This window comes from Anoplopoma fimbria, chromosome 19 (genome assembly GCF_027596085.1).
Source record: "Anoplopoma fimbria isolate UVic2021 breed Golden Eagle Sablefish chromosome 19, Afim_UVic_2022, whole genome shotgun sequence".
Taxonomy (NCBI): Eukaryota; Metazoa; Chordata; class Actinopteri; order Perciformes; family Anoplopomatidae; genus Anoplopoma; species Anoplopoma fimbria.
Genome location: NC_072467.1, coordinates 26,208,920 through 26,221,089, shown reverse-complemented (window position 1 = coordinate 26,221,089; position 12,170 = coordinate 26,208,920). Strand labels below are relative to the sequence as shown.

General features: G+C 41.7%; 1 protein-coding gene across 2 annotated transcripts; it reads left to right on the top strand.

Moving 5' to 3' along the window:
• The first annotated feature begins 994 nt into the window (after window positions 1-994).
• On the top strand, window positions 995-10,746 carry gtse1 (G-2 and S-phase expressed 1). Of its 2 annotated transcripts, none has more exons than XM_054620122.1 (12): window positions 995-1,077; window positions 1,239-1,278; window positions 1,715-1,772; window positions 3,254-4,028; window positions 4,572-4,733; window positions 4,980-5,115; window positions 5,493-5,903; window positions 6,821-6,872; window positions 7,935-8,141; window positions 8,243-8,483; window positions 9,506-9,622; window positions 10,392-10,746. In XM_054620122.1, the coding sequence occupies exons 2-12, from the start codon at window positions 1,257-1,259 to the stop codon at window positions 10,476-10,478; spliced, it is 2,268 nt and encodes a 755-aa protein (XP_054476097.1). In that variant the 5' UTR covers window positions 995-1,077; window positions 1,239-1,256; the 3' UTR covers window positions 10,479-10,746. The 2 variants fall into 2 exon arrangements, with proteins under 2 accessions (XP_054476097.1, XP_054476096.1); XM_054620121.1 differs by having other exon boundaries at window positions 10,389-10,746.
• The last annotated feature ends 1,424 nt before the right edge of the window (window positions 10,747-12,170 follow it).

The window sequence follows — 12,170 nt, the reverse complement described above, 5'->3', positions numbered from 1 at the left end:
CTTTTTTATAACTGAACCGTCATTGTTTTGGTCGGTTGGTTCCACCTGTGTTTGTACTTCTACCATTTGGAGACGCAGAAACTGAATGTCTCATTGTTATTCAGCGCTGGAAGAAGTATTTTGATCTTTAATTTGAGTAAAAGTAGCAGAAATCAAAACCCAGTCCTCTCCAGACACACCAGGAAACGTCAACATCTACATTTCCATGACAACAAGGCAGTGGAAGCTTGTGTGATTTGATTAAAGAGCTTTTTAACGGGTTTCTGTGTAACTGTGATAGAAAATGTCCTCTTAGGTCTCAAGTATGTTTTCTATTCTACATTTGTAGGATAAAAAACTGTCTGCTTAAGTTTGCCTGTTTTATTTTATTTTATTTTATTTTATTTTATTTTATTTTATTTTATTTTATTTTATTTTATTTTATTTTATTTTATTAAAAGAACAATCGCACAAAAACAACAGAACAGAGAGCACGGGAAAATTCATGACAAAATATTTAAAAAAATGTCTACAGTTAAGAATAAACACATACATTAATTTTGAACTATGAAAAATATTTAAATAAATAAATTCAATACTTGAAAACACATAAACACAGCATATGTTCTCTTGTCTTTCTTCAGTTTAAATTTTATTTTTATTTTATTTTTATTAGAAAAAAATATAAAATAAAAAATTTTATGGCTCAAATTCCATGAGAATTGATGTAAAAATAATTATATATTAATATATTTATTACTTTATTCTTATTATTTTCTGTACTATCTGTTCCTTGTTAATGTGAAATATTATTTTATTGGAATCAAACGTTTAATTTGTATTTAAAAGCAATAAAAAAAATATATATATATTGAATATTTATTCCTTCCAAAGGAAAAACCCGGAAACCGCTCTTACCACTAAAGACTACAATCCCCACAACTATGCGTACGCTTACGTCACATGCTTCCGACCAATGGCTGAGCGGGCCCCAGTCATGTGACCAGCAGCGCAGCAGGTTTGAATAGTTTGCGCGTCACCGTCTGAAGCGAAGCAGGAAAGAAAACAACAGAAGAAGAAGATCTGTGAGTTTTAGAGGTTTGTAGTTTTATACTTCATTAAAGGAAGAGATACACGTGTTTACTGTAACAGTTAGCAGGTGTTAGCTTGTGTTAGCAGGTGTTAGCTTGTGTTAGCATCTGTTAGCTTGTGTTAGCATCTGTTAGCTTGTGTTAGCATGTGCTGTGTCTGCCCCACAGAGACGAGACCACAGCGGGATGGACGACCGAGCTGAGAGCGGTGAGTGTGTGTGTGTGTGTGTGTGTGTGTGTGTGTGTGTGTGTGTGTGTGTGTGTGTGTGTGTGTGTGTGTGTGTGTGTGTGTGTGTGTGTGTGTGTGTGTGTGTGTCTCTGATGTGTGTGTGTGTGTGTGTGTGTGTGTGTGTGTGTGTGTGTGTCTGATCTGTGTGTGTGTGTGTGTGTGTCTGTGTGTGTGTGTGTGTGTGTGTGTGTCTGTGTGTGATCTTTAATTGTGTATGTGTGTGTGTATATATGTGTGTGTGTGTGTGTGTGTGTGTCTCTGATCTGTGTGTGTGTGTGTGTGTGTGTGTCTCTGATCTTTAATTGTGTGTGTGTGTGTGTGTGTGTGTGTGTGTGTGTGTGTGTGTGTGTGTGTGTGTGTGTGTGTGTGTGTGTGTGTGTGTCCATATCTTTAATGATCCTTGTTTTTGTCTCAGATTTGTTCCTGTTGACTGACGAGAAGTTCGACTTTGATGTTTCTCTGTCACCTGCCAGGTAGGACACATCCTCTGTCCTTAGACCCTCACATCCTCTGTCCTCTGTCCTTACACCCTCACATCCTCTGTCCTCTGTCCTTACCCTCACCCCTCATCCTCTGTCCTTACACCCTCACATCCTCTGTCCTTAGACCCTCACATCCTCTGTCCTCTGTCCTTACACCCTCACATCCTCTGTCCTTAGACCCTCACATCCTCTGTCCTTAGACCCTCACATCCTCTGTCCTTACACCCTCACATCCTCTGTCCTTAGACCCTCTGTCCTTAGACACTCACACCCTCTGTCCTTAGACCCTCTGTCCTTAGACCCTCACATCCTCTGTCCTTAGACCCTCACATCCTCTGTCCTCTGTCCTTAGACCCTCACCTCCTCTGTCCCCTGTCCTTAGACCCTCACATCCTCTGTCCTTACACCCTCACATCCTCTGTCCTTAGACCCTCACATCCTCTGTCCTTACACCCTCACATCCTCTGTCCTTAGACCCACCCCATATCCTCTGTCCTTAGACCCTCACATCCTCTGTCCTTACACCCTCACATCCTCTGTCCTTAGACCCTCTGTCCTTAGACACTCACATCCTCTGTCCTCTGTCCTTAGACACTTTCACAATATTTTTTTTGTCCAAAAAGCCGACCAATAAATAAATTACAACTATGAACATTATTTTAAATGTTCATATTTGAGAAGCTAGAATCATTCAATATTTTTGCATCAAACTTAAACGATCATCAAAATAAAGTTTGTTCAGCTCTACCTGTGTGTGTATATATTGTAAAATATGAATAAAAATATAATATAATATAAGTTCTTCATATGTTTTGAATGTTAAATACATGTAGTGCAATGAAAAGGACTCTTACCTCTGAAATGTAGTGAAGTATGAAGGAGCATGAAAAGACAATACTCAACTAATACTAAGTACAAGTACCGCAAATGTGTACTTAAGCACAGTACTTTCCATCACAGCCAATACTCATAGCAGTACTTTTTATTATTAAACGCTCGGGTTTATAATTCATCAGGTTTAAGCAACATTAACAGGCAGCTCCTGTAAACATTTTTCAAGAACAAAGGTGCTCAGTTCAAAGTCCTATATTGTCCCCTGACTTTCAGTTTCAGTTTGATATTTAAGGTTCAGCTTTATTATCATGATAAAATAAAGGAATACACAATGAAATGCAGTTGTAGCCCCCTCCATGACTATCACACACACAGAATATGTATAAACACGTATTCAACTATTTTAAATTAGAAATAGAATAATGAAATTCAAATAGTATATACAAGTAGCGCTGAAGGGAAAATACAAAAAAAACTAAATATATAAACAAGTAATATTTACAGTTATGTTTAGTGTCATATTTTGTTTGATTTTTTTTAGAACTGAAATGTAAAGTAAAACTTGTTTTGTTTTAGCTCTCTGTTTTTGAATCATCACTGCTTGCGTTCCTCTCAGCTGTGATTTCTTTGCTCTGCAGCTCCAAAGGTGATGAAGATGAAGACGAGGTGTTCGTGGGTCCCGTCAGCCACAAGGAGCGCTGCGTCTCTGTCAGCATGGCGTCCCTCGCCGGTGTAGGAGGAGGAGGAGGCGGCGGCGTTCGGGCGAGCTGGAGTCCCCTGAGCGGAGATCAGCTGGAGGCTGTGTGTCAGGAAGCCCACAGACTGGCCGACCAGCTGCAGTGCTCCGAACTGAGCAAGCCGAGCGGGGAGGACGCCACGACCGCCGATGTGACCACGATGGACAAGGACGAGTTCGTCCAGGACGCCGAGGCCAAACTGGGCGTGCTCGGTCGGACCGCCGGTGCGCTCAGCCCCATCAAACGGCAGACCTTCTGCGTGCAGGACAGTCCCATGAAGCAGCTGCCACCTGCTGTCCAGCGCCGCCTGCTGAGAGGAAGCAGCACCAACACACCAACATCCACCCGTTCTGCTGCTATAGCAACATCCACCCGCCACGCCAACACCCCAACATCCACCCGCCCTTCAAACACTACAGCATCCACCCGCCCTGCCACTACAGCTACATCCACCCGGCCGCCGGCCCTCAGCGCAGCCTCATCCGCCCGCCCCGCGTCCAGACAGAGCACCTCCAGCCCCGTCGCCGGGGTCAAGCCTCTGCCCAGGACGGGGCTGCGAGGGAAAGCTGCCCTCGGCGTCGCCGTAGTGCTGCCGAGCAGACCGGCTGCCGTAACCGTTTCCTGTTCTGTCAGCAAGAGCAGAGTGGAGAAAACCAGACTGCAACCGCCGAGCAAAGTATGAGAAATGTTTGTTTTTTTACTCTTCAGTTGTGTCTTGATGGTGACAGATCTCTTGTAGATCTTCTTCACTGCAGGAACTCAACAACCTGTCATTTGGTTCTTCTCAGAACCTTTTGAGTCCTTGGTACACGGTTCTTCTTGTGTTTCCACTGTGCTTAACAATCTCCTAGAGGACAGATGTGATGATGTAGTGTCTGGTTCCTTTTCCCCTGAACATTATGAAGAAATGTAATTACACTTTCATTTAGTTGCCCAAATCTAGTTCCAAAAACTCCCCCTCAAAGCAGGCGGAGAACAGCGTAAAGAAAAGCAGAACCAAAGACATTGGCTACATGTTACAGGTTGTTCCTGCAGTGAAAAGGTGTAATTATATTAGCAGGCTAAAAGGCCTGCTGGGAATCAATAGTTTTTTATAAAAGCAATAGTTTATCATGTTAGTAAATGGCTCCTTGTGGACAGGGGATTATGTGCGTCTTCAGACAACCAGTGGAGAATCCATGATTTTGTTCTAACATCACCTGTCCTTTTTCTGTTTCAGCCGTTGGGCGGCTGGAGGCGGAGCCCGTCTTCTCGCCTGTCCAGCAGAGCGGAGTCGTGTGAGGATCTGCTCTCTGATTCGGCGAGCGTGGCGTCCGACATCAGCGACTCCTCCCTCAACTCCAGCCTTCCGGGAAAGCGCACGCTGGCTCCGCCCACCAAGGTAGCACACCTGTTCAAAGCCGCTCCTGCACAAACAAACTAAATTTTACCATTAAAGCTGATTCTGAAATCTGGTGAAACAGCTCCACCTGTTGGACAGAGCCACACCCTGCAGCCAAACACATTACATTAAATTGATGGTATTGAATATGTATATCAGCGTTTCCCACAGTCAGGATTGATGCTTCCTATTCTAAACATCCTGTTACAGTGCAGGAAAAAAACTGATTATCTTCTTCTCTGTCAGAGGCCTCTGAGGAACCTGTCAGGTGTGAAAGCTCCGCCCCTTCAGAGGAGGAGGATGACGGAGGGGAGGAACACTTCCTCATCCTCGTCCTCGGTGTCCAGCTTCAACTCCAGCCTCTCTCTTTCCCCCGCTACAGGTACGCTAACTCGTACCCAAACTCCTACAATTTCTCTGTATCCCCAGCTAAAGCTACGCTAACATCTAAAAGCTAGCTTTTACCCAAAAACCTAAAATGTGTTTGTGTTCCTTATGCTAGGTGCTAAATGCTAAATTATACCCAACACCAGTCTTTTGTCTGTGTCTCCTGCTAAAGGTACGCTAACTGCTAATCAAATGTTAATAGTCAGCGTCCCGTGTGCACACATTGATCCTTTATCTGCAATTATCCCTAAATAATTTCCAGACCTGATAATATTAGACTTTCACTCACTTAGGACCCTTTTGAAGGACGCGGTCTGGATCTGATCACAAACTAACTCTGGAGTGTTTTTTTTAATTGTTTTCTCCTCTCAGGTAAACTGAACTCCTCTATCACCCGGAGTCAGAGCATCTCCACTGGCCCCGCCCCGAGCAACATCATCAGCAGACCGGCCAATCACAGCGGGCCGCGCCGCTCCACCGTCTATGCCGCCGCAGAGCCAGTGTCCTCCACCGCCGGCCGCCGCTCGCTGTCCACACAGGCCAGGAAGCTGTCTGAGGTGGAGCGCGCCAAAGCCACCAGGTCCACGCCGCTGAAGAGAGCAGAGGCCACGCCCCTCCAGGTGACGCCGGCCAAGAGGGTTTCGGAGAGGACCGTCTCCATCCCCACCGCGGCCCCGTCCCTGCTGCAGAGCGGGGTGATGACCAGATCCAAACCAGAGGCCCTGGTCCTACCGACACCCAGCGGAGGAGTCGGAGGAGTCAGAGGAGTCCGACAAGGAGACGGTGAGAAACATCAGTTAGATCAGTTTGTTTCATCCTGAAGTTTATGTAGAAAAACTGTTATTCAGTAATTGTTTCAACCAATGAAAATCAGACCAAACTTCAGTCACAAAAATATGAATTCTGCTTCTGAAATCAGCACAAACAAACTCTACTCTGGTGGATATCGCTGGATATAATTGTCCAAGTCAGCGTCTTTGCAATATTTAAATTAATTATGCTAATTCCTAAACACAAGAGCTGCTAAGTAAGAGTTGATGGTGGGTTGTTTGGACACATTTTGCAGCAGATACTTAGGCCTATATACATTTCAATACCCATTGCTTTGTTGCAATTGGGGATAGTTATTGTTAGGATTTCATCAATACTAATACTTTTCTATCGGTTTGGTTCCTTATCGATACTGTTATTATTTTGTGGGGAAAAAAGCAACATTGCTTTCTTAATCTTGTGTCTAAACAAATAGTCTTTCTTAAGAACAAAAAGTTCCAAAATCTCAAAATACATTTTCAGTGAAACACTTTATTATATTTATATTTATTAGCGTATTCCTATTATCGGAATTCTTGACGGACAAGGAGAAGATCTAAAGCGACCTCTTCTTCTTGTATGTTGTGCTTCTTAAACATGAAAACATTAAAGTACACACTGCAGAAGAACAAATGCTTTTAGCTGAAACACTTTTATTCCATTTTACCTGCTCAGACCCTCAGTCTGTTCTGTCTGTCTGTCTGTCTCTCTCTGTCTGTCTGTCTGTCTGTCTGTCTGTCTCACTCTGTCTGTCTGTCTGTCTGTCTGTCTGTCTCTCTCTCTGTCTGTCTGTCTGTCTGTCTGTCTGTCTGTCTGTCTGTCTGTCTGTCTGTCTCTCTCTGTCTGTCTGTCTGTCTTTCTGTCTCACTCTGTCTGTCTTTGTGTTTCAGCTCCAGAAGTCTCAAAGCCGAGGAGGCTGACGTCCGTGCGCAGCGTGGACAGGTAGATGACATCACACAGACAGTTGTACATTTACATCATTCGTGTGCATGAAAGTATGTGAGAATTTACTGATGATGAATTTTTTTCAGCAGTGTGAAATTCTCATATTGACACATTTGAATGAGAAGTTCCCACAAACGGAGCATAACAGATATCAATATGAGCCAATTGAGTGTTTTAATAAGAGGGTACTAAAAGACACTTTACGAGAGTTGAAATAATCATAGTATGGAAGGACTCTAACCTCATGACCTGGTGTCTTTTATCCACGTAAAACAAACTATTTGCTGCAAGTTTATGAGGTTAAGAAGGTTTGGTGACTCTTCTTTTTGTAAAACTTACATCGGCGTTATGTATGAAAGATAAGGATTAGGATGCGAGAGAGTTGGCCCAAGGTGTTTTGGTGAGAAACAATAAGTGTAAAAAAAGAGCTTCAATTATAGTAAAAAAATATATATTTATGCGAGCTGAACACATGATCACTCAGATCGTCATAATCAATGAAAGCCAGGTGATAAGTTTTCTATCTTCCAAGCAGATTTGGGGCATTTTTGGCTCATTTTACTGTCTGTGGCCTTGAAATTCACTGCAATATATAAAACCTGCTCCTCTATGGAAACATCACAATCATGACCAGAAGTAAAGAGAACTCAGAAATGTATTTTGTGCAATATAACACAGTCACATGCATAAGTCCTAAAATTTTAAAAACACAAATTTCTTAAAGTGTCCACATGTGTTACCAATGTTGGGAAAAAAAGGCTCCCCATGATATATATATATATATATATATATATATTAGCTAGAATAAAATGTTTCTGATGAAATATCCCAATTTAAGCTTTGTTTTGGTTACACATGATGTGTTCAAAGACCGTCAGAAATATGACAATCTGTCGATAAGGATATATATTTTAAATGCTTACATGGCGATTATTTTAAGAAAGCAGGCTTTCCCTCCCGCCTGTGGTTTTCAGAGATAAGAGGTTTGTTTGGGTTCAATTCTAGCCTCCTCTCTGACGGATCAGTGATGTCATCAATAAACCTCTTCATCTCCTCTAGTCTTCCTCAGAAGCCGGCTGCTGGCCCCCTGACGCCCTCTGCTGGAAGCTGCAGGTCGCTGCAGGTGAAGCCGAGGCGCCCCTCCGCCCTCCCCACCCCAGTGAGACGCAGGATGTCCTCCATCCCCGTCGCCACGCCAACCAGACCGCCGCCCACCTTTGACTTTGACCCCGCCCCCACCTCAGCCATGAAAGAGAGAAGCTGCAGGTGAGATGCTCTAAACCGCTGTCGACCAATAGGAAGGCTGGTCCGACAACAGCAGATCACCATGAGCTCTCACTCAACGCCGCGTTGTTGTTTCTGTGTAGCCCCGCCCCCGCAGACACCCAGGAGGCGGAGCCTGTTGATGCCCCCGCCATCCAGCCCTTCTGTCTCGAAGAGGAGGCGGAGGAGGAGGAGGAGCCACCTGCTGCCCCACCCACCAGCCCTCCAAAGCCTGACCAATCAGAGAGTGCAGCAGATCCCGGAGCGCCGAGTCAGAGCGAATCAGAGCCCAGCAAGAACCTGATCGAACTGGAAACTACAGAGGAGAAAAGCAAGACGCAGGAGGTCAGAGGTCACACACACACACACACACACACACACACACACACACACACACACACACACACACACACACACACACACACACACACACACACACACACACACACAGTCTGCCTGAAACTTTTTACATCCTTCAATCTTTAAGTATTTCATTCAATTGATTACTTGAATTTATACAACAACAGGTTTTTTACAGAAAATAAATAAAGCATGAGTGACATACAGAGTGAGCTTTGTCTCTTCTGGGCTTTTGGTTTGTTTGAGCGACTGATGAACCTTCAGTCTGATGTGTTAAATGTGTAAGAACAAGTCTCTCTGTGTTCAGATCTGTCTTTTTGTAGCTTCTACCTGAATGTCTTTAGTTTGGAATATAGTTTCACTCCTGTTTCTACGTTTTTAGATACTAACCTTGTTATTCAGTGAACTGATTACAATAAAGCTTAGTTTAAACTCCCATAGTGAAGCCAGGTCCTCAGACTGTCACAAATGGTTCATTTATAAAAGCCATATAGAGATGTCGGAGGATTTTACAAAGTCAGTCAATACGTTTCTAAATGCTTTAGAAACATTTGAGTGAATATTTTTGCAGCCAAATCAAATAGTTGCTTCTTCTCAGAACATTTAGTTTGGTCGTTCTCTGGCGTTTCAAAGAAAATGAAACAAACAGCACGTTGAGCATAAACGCCTTTGTGCATGCCCGAAGAATGCGCCCTATCTGAAGAGGCGTTTAAAAAAGTTAAAAGCTTTCCACCAGTGAAAACCAGCGGGATTCTCCTCTCAAAAACTCTCACTGAAAAGTTCAGAGTTGTGATCAGCTACTGTCACTTCACTTTGTCATTTTTTGGTTTCTGCTCTTGTACAGTTTGATTGTTTTTTTGTTTCCTTTAACTTTATATTTCTTTAACTTTCTCTATTTTTATGTTTCACTGCTGCAACAACTGAGTTAAATAAAGTTTCATTTATTGTTATCCTAGAACCTCGCAGATCTCCATCCCTCTGACGTTCTCTCTCTGTTCCCTCTTCAGGTTCTCCTGTTGGATCTTCCAGCTCCGACTCTGCAGCCTCAAGAGAAACTTCTCATCGACTTGACCAACACCCCCGACCTGATCCGGACCAGCGGCAAGACCTGCACCACATCTCAGGTAACAGACGCCTGAGTTCACATATTAAAATCCACAAACACAGTTCACATGTTGAACTTTTTATTTGGATCTTTTTTTAATACTTTAATGATGTTTAAACAGTTTTGTTCTTCCAACCCGCATCAAACTGAATCCTTTATCCTTTTCAAAATCATGTTCATTTACAGATAAACAATGATTGAGTTTGTTTGTTTCAGGGGATAAATAATGCATAAATTAAAGTATTCTAACAAATGATTTTAAATGTGTAATCTCTTAGATAAATAGATCAAATGTATTGTTCTTGAGGGGAAATGTGTCTTATGCAGAGTACTACAGTCTAGTATTTAAAGGGCCAGTGTGCAGCAATTAGGGAAAACTTTGAGCAGAAATGTAATAAAATATTTATAGGTTTGTTTTCTTTGGTGTGTAACACCTGAAAAGGTGTTTCCCTTATCTTAGAATGAGCTGTTTATATCTACTAACGATTAGTTCCCCTCTATTAAATTAATTGGCAACCATTTTTATAACTGATTACATAGGTTTGAGAATTGTTTTTAAGAAAAGAAAAAGTCAAAATATTTAGATTCAAGCTTGTTTTATGTGGATATTTTATGGTTTATTTTCTCCTCTGTGACATTTAAACTGTAAATATATAGAGTTGTGTGTTTTTGACAATCAGTTTATTTTTTATTTTTGTCCACAACTCGCATTTATATATATATATATATATATATATAAATATAAATAAAACCTGTTAATCCCGTCCTGTTTTTATTTACTTCAGCAGCTGATCGACTTGAGCTCTCCGCTCATCAAGTGGAGTCCAGAGGAGAAGAGGGAGAACAACGCTCCGCTCATCAACCTGTCCTTCTGATCCAGGTTCCTCATGAAGACCTGGATCTGACGGTCTCTGCAGTAAACTGGACTCAGCAGGCTTCTGTCTTCAGAAACTGTTAATAATCATAATCCAGTTAAGTTAACGACAGAGTTTTTATCAGTGGAGTCTTCACTGAAGCAGAGTTTATGTTTTAAACAATGAAAATATTCCAATGTTGCTGAAGGTTTTCTGCATCTGATTGTACTTTTTTTATTTGTCTCCGTCGTGCTGCTCTTATTGATGTCTGAATAAATGTTGTTAATGTCACGACTGCAGACGTTCATTCATCATTCATTTAATCATAAATCAGGCAAAGAAAAAAATATAGAAATCAAACTGAACAACAGTTTAATGGTGAGAGTCCGAATGAGACATCATTACATTTGACTACATCAGAGATTATTTTGCACCTACAAACATAGTTTATGCCTCAAAGACGATGCATTCTGGCTTTTCAAAATAAGACAAAGGGAACCAAAGAGCGATCATCCGTCAGACCTCAATCAACAGAAGTCCATAAGGACGGAGGGCCTTTTGGACGATCTCCTCCTCATTTTCTCCTTCCTCGATGGGAACCAGCCAGTACTTATCGTTGTTGTATTTCTCCCTGTACTCAGGGTTGATACGATTCTGCATAATCACTTTGTAGTTTTTATCTTTGCAGGAGAACTTTGTGGCGTAACACTTCGCTATTTCGAAGTCTGGAGTGGAATAAACCCCCCGGCCATAAACGTTATTAGTGCCTGCCTGTAAAAAACAGGAGAAGACTATGAATTAGAATTTATTAACTATGAATCAACTCATCAGTGTGACCACGCACATGTCAGTTTTACTACTTTGTGGTAGCAGAGTTCATTTAAACACATTATGATTTCTGTCTGCTCCAACTTCAGCAAAAAGCTTTAATGTCATAATATGTATGCTATATGTATATCTATACATATATGTGTGTATATAAATATACATGTATATTTATGTGTATGCATATATATATACATGTATGTATGTGTGTATATATCTGTATAAATATGTTTATATGTATACGTGCATATATTGAATACAGTAAGTTTGTGTTGTGTTGTGAGTTCATCAGCAAACATTCCAGATCTTACTCTCACTCTATATTCTCCGTTTATATATATTTCTTCACGTTTGATAATAAGGAATATTTAAAAACCTTCAAGTTTTCTTCGATGATGGCGTTAACAAACTGCTCTTGTGTCCCGTGGTAGGACACAGGCCACTCCCCCTCCACCGACTCTGTGGTACGGTTTGTGTTTCCCAGCCAGGTATTGTCCTCGAACTTATCCAGGACCTGAGACAAAACATTCACAAACATTACCGCACCTAACAGTGATGTCACAGTGTACCGGAGTACACTGTGACATCACTGCAGCGAAGTCAGAGGTTAAGTCAATGGAAGTCCACAAAGGGACTAATAACATTTAAATGAATTAACTCCTCCTTGTTCACACATCAAAATCTATTTACATTTAATTGCATTAACACTAGATGCCGCCAAATCCTACACACCTTTAAGGGAGCTTCTATCAATAAGAACAAACATTGCAAAAAGTGATTTAGTTTCCTGTTAATTTGGGTTAATTTGAGGTAATTTGAGAACAACTTCACCAGTCAACTTCTATATGAAGTTGTAATGTTAGAATGAAGAAATACCAACCATTAATA

What these genes read in the sequence shown, in the direction of transcription:
- gtse1 (XM_054620121.1), top strand. Translation starts at nt 1,257, where the DNA reads ATGGACGACCGAGCTGAGAGCG. An exon ending in GGACGACCGAGCTGAGAGCG is followed by an intron (nt 1,279 to 1,714) that starts GTGAGTGTGTGT and finishes TTTTTGTCTCAG; the next exon opens with ATTTGTTCCTGTTGACTGAC. An exon ending in TCCGTGCGCAGCGTGGACAG is followed by an intron (nt 6,873 to 7,934) that starts GTAGATGACATC and finishes CATCTCCTCTAG; the next exon opens with TCTTCCTCAGAAGCCGGCTG.